Source organism: Chiloscyllium plagiosum, unplaced genomic scaffold, assembly GCF_037043375.1.
Source record: "Chiloscyllium plagiosum isolate Xiang-an unplaced genomic scaffold, Cpla_swu_hap1 HiC_scaffold_27, whole genome shotgun sequence".
Classification (NCBI taxonomy): domain Eukaryota; kingdom Metazoa; phylum Chordata; class Chondrichthyes; order Orectolobiformes; family Hemiscylliidae; genus Chiloscyllium; species Chiloscyllium plagiosum.
In genome coordinates, this window is record NW_028270165.1 from 16,532,373 (window position 1) to 16,545,714 (window position 13,342).

A 13,342-nucleotide genomic window follows, 5' to 3' on the forward strand; every position below is an offset into this window, starting at 1 on the left:
TGTTCATAGGGGCATGGATTGGGTGAATATCCAAGGTCTTTTCCCCTGGGTATGGGAGTCCAGAACTAGAGGGCATATGTTTGAGCTGAGAGGCGAATGATTTAATGGGAACCTGAGGGGCAGACCTGCTCGCTCTCCGCAGTATCCCAGTGTTGTGAAAGATATTCACTTTCAGGTAGATTTATCTTGACATTAGTCTTGATGTTTTTGCTTTTTCTGCCCCTGTAAGATCCTGAATCAGCACCTTCAGGGGAATTAGTTAGAGTGGCGTGAGAACAGAGGGGGAGAGAGAGTGGGATGGTGCTTTCAATTTTGTGGAATAACAAAAGAAAAGAATATTCCGCAGAAAGTAGAATTCCTTGTTCTGAATTTCTACCCTGCACTGACAATGATGACTTTTGTAATCTCTTTTTAACAGAGTATTGGACGATCTGAAGACAGAAGTTTCAAAATCAACAGATGAAGGGCTCTCCATTGTCTGCAGTCCTCACTTTGACATCAATGTCTGACAGTTACTCAATCCATCGGGACGACAACAATTTTCCAACTATGATTCTGTGAGAAGGAGCAAAGCTTTTTGGTTCCTGTTTGAGTACGTTTTCAGCATCAGTGGGACTGGATGAGAGACCCTACTGTTGCAGTGCACTGAGTGTGGAGCCTGAAGCAGTTATATGGCCTGGAAAAAGAAATTCACGGTGGGGAGGGGCTCCACACGCGTTTGTGTGTGGCTGAAGCGTTGGCCATGGAGAAACCTGAGGAATCCTGCCCCGTGGAGAAACCGTGGAAGTGTGGCGACTGCGGGAAAGGATTCCATGTCCCGTCTGTCCTGGAGACTCATCGGCGCAGCCACACCGGGGAGAAGCCATTCTCCTGCTATGTCTGCGGGAAAGGCTTCAGCGATTCCTCCACCCTGCTGAGACACCAACGGATTCACACGAGGGAGAGGCCCTTCAGCTGTCCCGAGTGCGGGAAGGCCTTCAGCAAATATTCCGCCCTGCTGACCCACCGGCGAGTCCACATGGGGGAGAGGCCGTTCAGATGTCCCAAGTGCGGGAAGGACTTTACCCAGGCCTCTGCCCTGCTGAGGCACCAGCGGATCCACATGGGGCAGAGGCCGTTCCCCTGTACAGAGTGCGGGAAGGCCTTCAGCAATTCCTCCAACCTGCTGACCCACCGGCGGGTCCACACGGGGGAGAGGCCATTCCCCTGTCCTGTCTGCGCGAAGGCCTTCAGCAATTCCTCCAACCTGCTGACCCACCAGCGGGTCCACACAGGGGAGAGGCCATTCAGCTGCCTGAAGTGCGGAAAGGACTTTACCCAGGCCTCCAACCTGCTGAGGCACCGGCGGGTCCACACGGGGGAGAGGCCGTTCAGCTGCCCCAAGTGCGGGGAGGACTTTACCCAGGCCTCCAACCTGCTGACCCACCAGCGGGTCCACACGGGGGAGAGGCCTTTCAGCTGCCCCGAGTGTGGGGAGGGGTTCAGTCAGGTGAGCCACCTGCGGAGGCATGAGCAGCTCCACTAGGGGGAGAGGACCTTCAGGGGCCCCGAGTGCAGGAAAGGGTTCACCTGCTCGATTAAGCTGCTGACCCACCAGTGTCTCCACACCAGGGAGAGGCTGTTCACCTACTCTCAGTACGGGAAGGGCTTCACCTGCTCCTCCCTACTGTGGACGCACTGAAGCGGCGACGGCCACGTGCCATTATCGACTGGACTATCAACCCAGTTTCGGGGTGCTGGGTTCGAATCCGGCCACGGCAGATGGCAGAATTGGAATTTGGTCAGAAACTGGAGTTCAGAATCTAACGATTAGATTAGATTAGATTAGATTACTTACAGTGTGGAAACAGGCCCTTCGGCCCAACAAGTCCACACCGCCCCGCCGAAGCGCAACCCACCCATACCCCTACATTTACCCCTTACCTAACACTACGGGCAATTTAGCATGACCAATTCACCTGACCTGCACATCTTTGGATTGTGGGAGGAAACCGGAGCACCCGGAGGAAACCCACGCAAACACGGGGAGAACGTGCAAACTCCACACAGTCAGTCGCCTGAGGCGGGAACTGAACCCGGGTCTCCGGCGCTGTGAGGCAGCAGTGCTAACCACTGTGCCACCGTGCCGATGAAACCATTTTTTGCGGGGTGGGGAGGGGGGGGGGGGGGGGAGGTGGAGAAAATCCCCATCTGATTCACTCACATCCTTTTTAGGGGAGGAAACTGCTGTTGTGGGAAAGGATTCACTCAGTCGTTCCAGCTGCATCCTTTACCCAGGCTGGCCTACACATGACTCCAGACCCACAGCAGTGTGGTTGACTCGACACTGCCTGTCCAATTTACTTGAATACAGGATACAGGTTGAAATTACTGAGTGAGACAATACTTCCCACAGGTTAAGGCTGTACCAAGAATCCAATTACAAAGGGATAACTCGGTGGTGACCAAGACTAAGGAAAGTGTGGTTGTGGGGGGATGTGTGCGCACTTCGGTCTTGAGCTGTTTGAAAAGTAGCTACTTTTTCTCTGCTTTTTTGCTGGGGGGGATCTGAAGCTGTAACAAAGCTGGATCACAATAAAGGTTACCTGAACTTACTGCCGGGCTCAGACTCACATTGAAAGTTTTGAGCTCCAAGAGGTTTTTGTTTTAAAGCTGCTCATTTCTTTCAGCCTCCTGCACTGAGTTTCCAATGTTGTGTTTCAGGTGGAGCAGTGAATGAGTAGCTAGTATCGTTAGAAATTGTAAATTTTTCAGGAGTGCAGGTACTGCGTCATTTCATCAGCATTGTAAAGTTTCCTGGCAGCTGGGACTGTGTTCACTAGATGTGGAGGTGCCAGTTTTGGACTAGGGTGGATAAAATTTAAAAACTCTCACAACACCAGGTTTATTTGAAAGCACCAGCTTTTGGAGTGCTGCTCCTTCATTGGGTAGCTGTGAAGCAGGATCAAAGACATTACATTTTATAGCAAAAGATCACCGTGTCATGGATATATTGAAGAAACCTAGATTGCTGTTAAGTCTTTCATCTTTTAGAATGGGTTGCAGGTTTCAGTTTGTTCGTATGTAAATCATTGAACATCTTTCAAGTCATGTTCTTGAGATGATCTAAGGTTTGATTTTTTTAAAAAGTCACATCTCAGCTCAGACAATGCCTTAAAGGTGTGAGGTTCGAGTCTGTCAGAACCAGTCTAATTCAAGGTTGGGATCCTATTTCCCAAGTAGGAATTTATAAAATATTACATGGATTGAGTGCCTGCAGACTGTGCCCTTTTTAAGCAAAATTGAATGTATCTGCAAATATTCTGCCAATACAAATTCACCGTGTGTGTGTGTGTGCACACGCGCGCATGTTTGGTAAAGTGTGAGTGTGATGGATTATATGTCTGTGAGAGGCTTGGTGTATGTGTGTATGAGATAGGTATGAACGCAAGGGTTTACGTTTTACTAAAACAAGGAAGTGCAGTTAATTGTAGGACCCTGGGTCATGTTGTAAAAGAGAGAGACATAGAGTCATAGAGGTATACAGCATGGAAACAGACCCTTTGGTCCAATCTATCCACACCGACCAGATATCCCAACCCAATCTAGTCTCACCTGCCAGCACCCGGCCCTTATCTCTCCAAACCCGAGACATGGGGTGGGGGGTTAGGTACATAGTTCTTTGAAAGTTGTATCACTGGTAGGCAGAGTGGTTTAGAGTACTGGGTACAGTTCTGGTGGCCCTGTAATAGGAAGGAGACTGTTAGAGAGGGTTTGGTAAAGATTAATCAGGACTGAATACCAAAGAGGTCTTCCTTCACGTCGGGGAGCTCAAAACTAGGGGGCATATTCTTTCAAGGTGAGAGGAGAGAGATTTAAAAGGAACCCGAGGGGCAACGTTTTGACAGAGGGTGGTTTGTGTGTGGAATGAACTTGCTGAGGAAGTGGTAGATGCAGGTACAGTTACAACATTTAAACGACATTCGGATGGGTGCATGAATAGAAAGGTTTAGAGGGATATGGGCCAAATGCAGGCAAGTGGGACTAGTTTAGTTTGGGAAACCTGGTCAGCATGGACGAATTGGACCGAAGGATCTGTTTCTGTGCTGTATACCTCTCTGAACTGGAAGTGATCTTATTGAAACCAGTAGAATTCTGAAAGCGGCTTGACAGGATAGATGCCGATAAAATGCTCCTTTTTCGGGGGGAGAGTCATAGAATCCTGACAATGTGGAAGCAGGCCATTCGGCCCATCTATTCCACACTGGCATTCTGAAGAGCATCTCACCCATACCCACCCCCTTACTCTGTATTTCCCATGGCTCATCCACCCTAACCTGCCCATCCCGGGGCACTATGGGTAATTTAGCATAGCCAATCCACCCTAACCTGCCCATCCCAGGGCACTATAGGTAATTTAGCATAGCCAATCCACCCTAACCTGCCCATCCCAGGGCACTATGGGTTATTTAGCATAGCCAATCCACCCTAACCTACCCATCCCAGGGCACTATGGGTAATTTAGCAGGGCCAATCCACCTTGATCTATAAATTAGATTAGTCCACAAGGGTGAAAAGTACAAGGAATTAAAAACAAACAGTGAGGGTAAAAAGCACAAGCCCAGTGACTTGTGTCTGCCCTCGGTCGCGCGGCACCATTTTCCTAACGGCCGCCCTCCCGCCGCTTCCTCGCTCGAGCGACTTCTCCTCCCAACCGCCTTCGCCCCCGCGTGATGTCTGCACGGGGGGATGGGCGGGGCCGGGGGAGCCTCACCGTCACCAAGCAACAGTGTCACCAATGGACCGACAATCGAAACTGGATACTGATGTCACAAAACCTGAAACGATACCTGGTGTGTCTGAACGTGTGCCACATTGTAACAAAAGTTATGAAAGATATTAACTTTCAGGTGGAGATATCCAAAATGCAGAGAGATGTCAGTCTTGATGTTTTTGCTTTTCTGCCCCAGTAAGATCCTGAATCAGCACCTTCAGGGGAATTAGAGCGGAGTGAGAACAGAGGGGGAGAGAGAGTGGGATGGAGCACTGAGTGTGGAGCCTGAAACAGCGATATGGCCTGGGAAGAGGAATTCAAGGTGGGGACAGGCTCCACGCCCGTTTGTGTGTGGCTGAAGCGTTGGCCATGGAGAAACCGTGGAAGTGTGGCGACTGTGGGAAAGGCTTCCATTTTCCGTCAGCCCTGGAGACTCATCGGCGCAGTCACACTGGGGAGAGGCCATTCCCCTGCACCAACTGCGGGAAGGATTCAGACATTCCTCCCACCTGCTGGCCCACCAGCGGATCTACACTGGGGAGAGGCCCTTCAGCTGCACTGTGTGCGGGAAGGCCTTCAGCAAGTCCTCCAGCTTGCTGACCCACCAGCGGGTCCACCCGGGTGAGAGGGCATTCCCCTGCCCCGAATGCAGGAAGGTCTTTACCAGGCCTCTGCCCTGCTGAGGCACCGGCGGGTCCACAAGGGGGAGAAGCCCTACAGCTGCACTGTGTACGGGAAGCCCTTCAGCTTGCCCCAACTTGCTGACCCACCAGCGGGTCCACACGGGGGAGAGGCCATTTCCTTGCCCTGAGTGTGGGAAGGCCTTTACCCAGGCCTCCAACCTGCTGAGGCACCGATGGGTCTACAGATGGGAGCGGCCCTTCAGCTGCCCTGAATGCGGGAAGGCCTTCACCCGCTCCTCCTACCTGCGGAGCCACCAGCAAGTTCACGTACCATCGCAGGGTGATTGAAGGAATGACAGCCGAGTGCCATTATTGACTGGACTATCAAACCATTTCTGGGGATTCCTGGGTTTGAATCCCGCCGCGGCAGCTAGTGGAATTGGAATATGGTCAGAAATCTGGAGTGAAACCATTGTCAGTGGGGTTGGGGTGGAAGAAATCCCCATCTGATTCACTCAGCTCCTTTTTAGGGAAGGAAACTGTTGTTGTGGGAGAGGATTCACTCAGACATCCCAGCTGTCTCCTTTACCTAGTCTGGCCGACAGCAGTGTAGTTGACTCTGCACTGCCCATCCAACTTCCTTGGATACAGGATACAGGATGAAGTTCCAGAGTGAGGCAATACTTCTGGGTGAAGGCTCTAGCAAGGATCCAATTACAAAGGGACAACTTGGTGGTGACCAATAATGAAGAAAGTGAGGGGTTGGAGGGAGTGTGTGCACTTTGACCTTGAGCTGTTTTTAAAACATTGCTACTTTTTCTATGCCTTTCTGTTGAGAGATTCTGAAGCTGTAACAAAGTTGGGTCACAACAAAGATTACCTGAACTTCCCGCCGAGCTCAGACTCTCATTGAGAGCTTTGAACTCAACAGGTTTTTGTTTTAAAACTGCTCATTTCTTACTGGCAACAGTGAGAACTGCTGATGCTGGAGATCAGATTCAAGATTAGTGTGGTGCTGGCAAAGCACAGCAGGTCAGGCAACGTTGATTTTCCTGCTCCTTGGATGCTGCCTGACCTGCTGTGCTCATTTCTTACAACCTCCTGTACTATGTTTCCAATGTTGTGTATCGGTTGCAGCAGTGAATGAGTAACCGGTATTGTTAGAAATTGTAAATTTTTCAGGAGTCCAGGTACTACATCATGCCAGCGGCATTGTACAGTTTCCTGGCAGCACTGGGAGGTGTGGGTTGTGTCCACTGGAAACGATGTGGAGGTGCCGCTGTTGGACTGGGTGGATAAAGTTAAAAATCACACAACACCAGCTAATAGTCCAACAGGCTTATTTGTAAGCATTAGCTTTTGGAGCGGTGCTCCTTCATCAGGTAGCTATGGAGCAGGGTCATTAGACACAGAATTTATAGCAAAAGATCACACTGTCATGCAACAGATAGGACATATTGAACAAATCTAGATTGCAGATTAATCTTTCATCTTTTAGAATGGGTTGCAGGTTTCAGTTCATTAATATGTAATCCCCCGAACTACTTTTAATTCACCTTCTTGAGATGATTTAAGGTTTTGTAAAAATAGGTGACATCTCAGCTCAGACACTGCACCAGAGTGTTTATGTCCCAATCTTCAATCAGACTGGTTCTATTAATCAAAGTAGGAATTTATAAAATATTACATGGATTGACGGCCTGCAGTTTGTGTGCTTTTTGAGCAAAATTGAATATATCTGCAAATATAATTCTGCAAATGGAAATTCACCCCATTGACTTATGTGTAATTGTATCTGCACGAGTGTGTATGTGCGTGCATGCGAGTTTGTGCATGCATGCTAATGAAGTGTGTGTGAGATGGAGTATAAGCCTGTGAGATGGTGTGAGTGTTAGGGTGTGTGTCTGAGAGAGCGACAGGTAAAGACATGGGGTGTTTGTGGAACAGGATCATAAGACACAACCACCTGATGAAGGAGCAGCGCTCCAGAAGCTAATGTTTGCAAATGAGCCTGTTGCAGTATCACCTGGTGTGGTGTGAATTTTAACTTCATACACCCCAGTCCAACACCGGCATCTCCAAACCGGGTACATAGTTCTTTGAAAGTTGCATCATTAGTAGACAGGGTTGTGAAGGAGGCGTTTAGCACACTTTCCTTCATTGTTCACACTGTTCAGTGTAGGAGTTGGGACATCACGTTGAGGTTGTACAGGATATTGGTGAGACCACGTGGAGAGGACTGAGTACACTTCTGTTCGCCCTATCGACGACCACAAGTTGTCGGGTGAACTTATTTCGATTTATAAAGTCATGGGGCGTGTAGGAAAGGTAAATATCACAGGGGAGAAAAAAGTATGCAGCTCCCCTTTTTTACTTCTCTTGGCATTTGGACACTTAAATTCTGTCAGTAACAGCCTCATCGCCAGAGATCAGACTGCGCGTGCTCGCCGGCGTCAGGATGAAATTGCGCATGCTCCTCACTGCACGCAAGGCACGCCTCGCCACTTTCTTTTGATGGGCCAATCAGGAGCGCTGGAGGACCGGAAGGTGACTGGTCCTCCTGCCAATCAGTGCCTTCCTATTGTCTGAATGCAGAAGCTGGAACACGAGTTTCGGAAGTTGCTGCTCTCTCTTTGAATGAAGATTGAGTTTGTTCCAGACTCCCTTCTTACTTCTGCTAATCTAATCGTTTTACCACATCTGTCTGTAGTGTGCAACCCCCCCGATAGCTGGGTCTTATTACTTTTGCTGATGCAACACAGGGTCTTATTTGGTTACCTTGTTCATACTAACTCCCTATGTGCGTGACCATTGCTACTGTCATGTCAATACATCTGCTTCTACCAGTCGACCACCTCCCTTTTAAGTTAGTTATTTTTTGGAATATACCCTCATGATTCTGCCTTGCGATTTTTGCAGAAGCAAGATGCAGCTACTTGTAACTGCTTGCAACCATGTCTAGCTTAACATATTCCCCCCAGCACGGACGAGTTGAGCCGGAAGGTCTGTTTCTGTGCTATAACACTGGAATTGTCTTCGGTGAATGCAGAAGTGTGGTTGGACTTTCAGAGCAGCTTTCCAAGATGTTGTGCCCTTACTGGGAGCAAAAGAAATTACAATGAAGTCTTTAATTTGTGAGACAGCAACTGAGTAAGAGTACATCTGAGAGTTTGGTGGAAAGTGGGAATTCATTGCACTGTGGGGATGAAGCCCTACCCTAGCCAGTCATTTCTGCTGATGGATGAGACCAGGCCTCAAGTTGAGGGGAGTAGATTTAGAGCTGAAAATGTGTTGCTGGAAAAGCACAGCAGGTCAGGCAGCATCCAAGGAACAGGAGAATCGACGTTTCGGGCATAAGCCCTTCTTCAGGAATGAGGAAAGTGTGTCCAGCAGACTAAGGTAAAAGGTAGGGAGGAGGGACTTGGGGGAGGGGCGTTGGAATTGCGATAGGTGGAGGGAGGTCAAGGTGAGGGTGATAGGCCGGAGTGAGGTGGGGGCGGAGAGGTCAGGAAGAAGATTGTAGGTTAGGAAGGCGGTGCTGAGTTTGAGGGATTTGACTGAGACGAGGTGCGGGGAGGGGAAATGAGGAAACTGGAGAAATCTGAGTTCATCCCTTGTTGTTGGAGGGTTCCCAGGCAGAAGATGAGGTGCTCTTCCTCCAACCGTCATGTTGCCATGGTCTGGCGATGGAGGAGTCCAAGGACCTGCATGTCCTTGGTGGAGTGGGAGGGGGAGTTAAAGTGTTGGGCTACGGGGTGGTTGGGTTGGTTGGTCCGGGTGTCCCAGAGGTGTTCTCTGAAATATTCCGCAAGTAGGCGGCCTGTCTCCCCAATATAGAGGAGGCCACATCGGGTGCAGCAGATGCAATAGATGATTTGTGTGGAGGTGCAGGTGAATTTGTGGCGGATATGGAAGTGTCCCTTGGGGCCTTGGAGGGAAGTAAGGTGTGGGCGCAAGTTTTACATTTCTTGCGGTTGCAGGGGAAGGTGCCAGGAGTGGAGGTTGGGTTGGTGGGGGATGTGGACCTGACGAGGGAGTCACGGTGGGAGTGGTCTTTTCGGAACGCTGATATGGGAGGGGAGGGAAATATATCCCTGGTGGTGGGGTCCGTTTGGAGGTGGCGGAAATGACGGCGGATGATATGTTGTACATGGAGGTTTGTGGGGTGGTAGGTGAGGACCAGTGGGGTTCTGTCTGGTGGCGGTTGGAGGGGCCGGGCTCAAGGGCGGAGGAGCGGGAAGTGGAAGAGATGCGATGGAGGGCATCGTCGACTACGTCTAGCGGGAAATTGCAGTCCTTGAAGGAGGCCATCTGGATTGTACAGTTTTGGAACTGGTCCTCCTGGGAGCAGATGCGGCGGAGACGAAGGAATTGGGAATATGGGATGGCGTTTTTACAGGGGGCAGGGTGGGAGGAGGTGTAGTCTAGGTATGTGGGAGTCGGTCGGTTTATAGTAAATGTCCGTGTCGATTCGGTCACCCGAAAAGGTCTAGGAAGGGGAGGGAGGAGTCTGAGACGGTCCAGGTGAATTTGAGGTCGGGGTGGAAGGTGTTGGTAAAGTGGATGAACTGTTCAACCTCCTCGTGGGAGCACGAGGCAGCGCCGATACAGTCATTGATGTAGCGGAGGAAAAGGTGGGGCATGGTGCCAGTGTAGTTGCGGAAGATGGACTGTTCCACATATCCTACGAAGAGGCAGGCATAGCTGGGGCCCATGCGGGTGCCCATGGCTACTCCTTTGATTTGGAGGAAGTGGGAGGATTGGAAAGAGAAGTTGTTCAGGGTGAGGACCAGTTCAGTCAGTCGAAGGAGGGTGTCGGTGGAAGGGTACTGGTTGGTACGGTGGGAAAGGAAGAAGCTGAGGGCTTTAAGTCCTTCGTGATGGGGGATGGAGGTGTACAGGGACTGGATGTCCATGGTGAAGATAAGGCGTTGGGGACCAGGGAAGCGAAAATCATGGAGGAGGTGGAGGGCGTGGGTGGTGTCCCGAACGTAGGTGGGGAGTTCTTGGACTAAGGGGGACAGGACCGTGTCGAGGTATGCAGAGATGAGTTCGGTGGGGCAGGAGCAGGCTAAGACAATGGGTCGGCTGGGGCAGTTAGGTTTGTGGATTTTGGGCAGGAGATAGAAACGGGCGGTGCGGGGTTGTGGGACTAAGAGGTTGGAGGTGGTGGATGGGAGATCCCCTGAGGTGATGAGGTTCTGGATGGTCTGGGAGATGATGGTTTGGTGGTGGGAGCTGGGGTCATGGTCAAGGGGGCAGTAGGAGGAGGTGTCCGCGAGCTGGCGTTTAGCCTCAGCGGTGTAAAGGTCGGTGCGCCAAACTACTACCGCACCTCCCTTGTCTGCTGGTTTGATAGTGAGGTTGGGGTTGGAACGGAGGGAGTGGAGGGCTGCACGTTCCGAGGGAGAGAGGTTGGAGTGGGTGAGAGGGGTGGAGAGGTTGAGGCGGTTAATTTCGCGGCAGCAGTTGGCTATGATGAGATCGAGGGCGGGTAAGAGGCCAGCACGGGGTGTCCAGGTGGATGGGGTGTGTTGGAGGCAGGTGAAGGGGTCGTCAGGGGGTGGGCGGGAGTCTTGGTTGAAGAAGTAGGCGCGGAGGCGAAGGCGGCGGAAGAATTGTTCGATGTCACGCCGTGTGTTGAACTCGTTAATCCGGGAGCGTAGGGGAATGAAGGTGAGGCCTCTGCTGAGGACTGATCTTTCATCCTCAGAGAGGGGTAGTTCTGGAGGGATGGTGACTTGCAGCAACTAAAAGGCAAGAGAGTGAATTCGGCAGGGACAGACTCCAGAAACGTTGATCCAGGTCTGTATCTCAAGTGGCAAAATAGTTAGGCAAGAGGCATCAGATGGTAGAGAAGTCGACGTATCAGGTGTAACCCTTCTTCAGGGCTGGGGCTGGGTGCAGAAGCTGCAGATAAAAGGGGTTGGTGGTGAAGTGGGAATAGGTCGAGACAGTTAGAGGGTACGACCTGGTTGGTCAATGGGAGGAATAAATCTGGTTGGTGGCAGGGAGGAGGACAGGGATGGGAATGGAGAGGGAGGTTTTTCTGAAATTGGAAAACTCAATGTTGAGTCCTTCAGGCTGCAGGCTGCCCGGAAGATGAGGTGTTGTTCCTCCAATTTGCGGTTAGATTCGTTGTGGCAATGGAGGAGGCCAAAGATGGTCATGTCAGAAAAGGGGTGGGAAGGGAAATTGGAATGGGTGGTTAGATTAGATTACTTACAGTGTGGAAACAGGCCCTTCGGCCCAACAAGTCCACACTGACCCTCCGAAGCGTATACCACCCAGACCCATACTCCTACACTTACCCCTTCACCTAACACTATGGACAATTTAGCATGGTCAATTCACCTAACCTGCACATTTTTGGATTGTGGGAGGAAACCCGAGCACCCGGAGGAAACCCACGCAGACACGGGGAGAATGTGCAAACTCCACACAGAGAGTCGCCTGAGGCAGGAATTGAACCCGGGTCTCTGGCGCTGTGAGGCAGCAGTGCTAAGCACTGTGCCACCGTGCCGCCCACCTACTGAGAGGTCTGGTCGCCCTCTGCAGACACAGCTGCGATGCTCGGCAGATGTCTTTTTAAATGTTGCAATTGTACTAGCCTCCACCATTTCCTCTGGCAGCTCATTCCATACACGTAATACCCTCTGTGTGAAAAAGTTGCCCCTCAGATCTCTTTTGTATCTTTTCCCCTCACCCTAAACATATGCCCTCTAGTTCTGGACTCTTTTCCCCCTGACCCCCTTCCCTGGATAAGGCTTTGTCTATTTATCCTATCCATGCCCTTCATGATTTTATAGGTTACTCCTTAGCCTCCAACGCTCAGGGGAAACAGCCCTAGCCTCCCTATAGATCAAATCCTCCAACCCTGGCAACATCCTTGTAAATCTTTTCTGAACACTTTGAAGTTTCATAACATCTTCCTGATAGTAAGGAAACTAGAATTGCACACAATATTCCAAATGTGGCCTAACCAATGTCCTGTACAGCTGCAACATAACTTCCCAAATCCTATGCTCAGAAGATTGGGAGAGTTTTCAAAACCTACAAAAGACAACTGGGAAAGAATGGAGGGACAAACCGAACCTTTGAGGGTCAGCTTGGAGGCATCAAGGTCTCAGGACAGGGAGTGGGGACTAGATTGATTTAGGATATCTGGTCAGTACAGTCGTGTTGGACAGAAGGGTCTGTTTCTGTGCTATATATCTCTATGACTCTGGCTTTCGACTAACTTTTGCCACGTCAATAGGTTCACTTTCTCTCTAATGCCGGTGTTAATGCCTTGACGTCTCATTTTGCTCCCACCTTCCCGGGGACGTTAACCGTTTTGTGTCTGGTTGTTCCTCGAGAAGCTGCGTGGCAGGTTCACCCTGAATTGATACTTTCTTTTTGCTTCCCAAAATCAGACCTGCTCACTCTCAGCAGATCCCAGTGTTGTGAAAGATATTAGCTTTTCAGATGGAGGTATCCAAAATTCAGAGAGATATCAAGTCTTGACATTTTTGCTTTTCTGCCCCTGAAAGATCCTGAATCAGCACCTTCAGGAGAATTAGTTAGAGCGGAGTGAGAACAGAGGGGGAGAGAGTGTGGGATGGTGCCTTCAATTTTGTGGAATAACAAAAGAAAAGAATGTTCTGCAAAAAGTAGAATTGCTTGTTCAGAATTTCTACCCTGCACTGGCAGTGATGAGCTTTGTAATCTATTCTGACAGAGTTTTTGAAGATTTGAAGAGGGAAGTTTCAAAATCAACAGATGCAGGCTTATGCCCGAAACATTGACCCTCCTGCTCCTCGGATGCTGCCTGACTCCCCTGTGCTTTTCCAGTGCCACATTTTTCGACTGACTCTCCAGCATCTCCGGTCCTCATTTTGATGTCAATGTCTGACAGTCACTCAATCCACTGGGGCCAGCAAAGATTTTCAACTGTGATTTCTGTGAGAGGGATCAAAGCTTTTTG

General features: G+C 50.3%; 1 protein-coding gene and 1 long non-coding RNA gene across 2 annotated transcripts in view; one reads left to right on the forward strand and one right to left on the reverse strand.

Moving 5' to 3' along the window:
* Positions 1–13,342, reverse strand: part of LOC148143247 (uncharacterized) — a 229,622-nt gene that overhangs the window by 163,418 nt on the left and 52,862 nt on the right. The window lies entirely within an intron of this gene.
* LOC148143253 (uncharacterized) lies at positions 669–1,525 on the forward strand. Its single transcript, XM_087974095.1, has one exon. It carries the CDS (start codon positions 743–745, stop codon positions 1,523–1,525), a length of 783 nt encoding a protein of 260 aa, XP_087830221.1. The 5' UTR covers positions 669–742.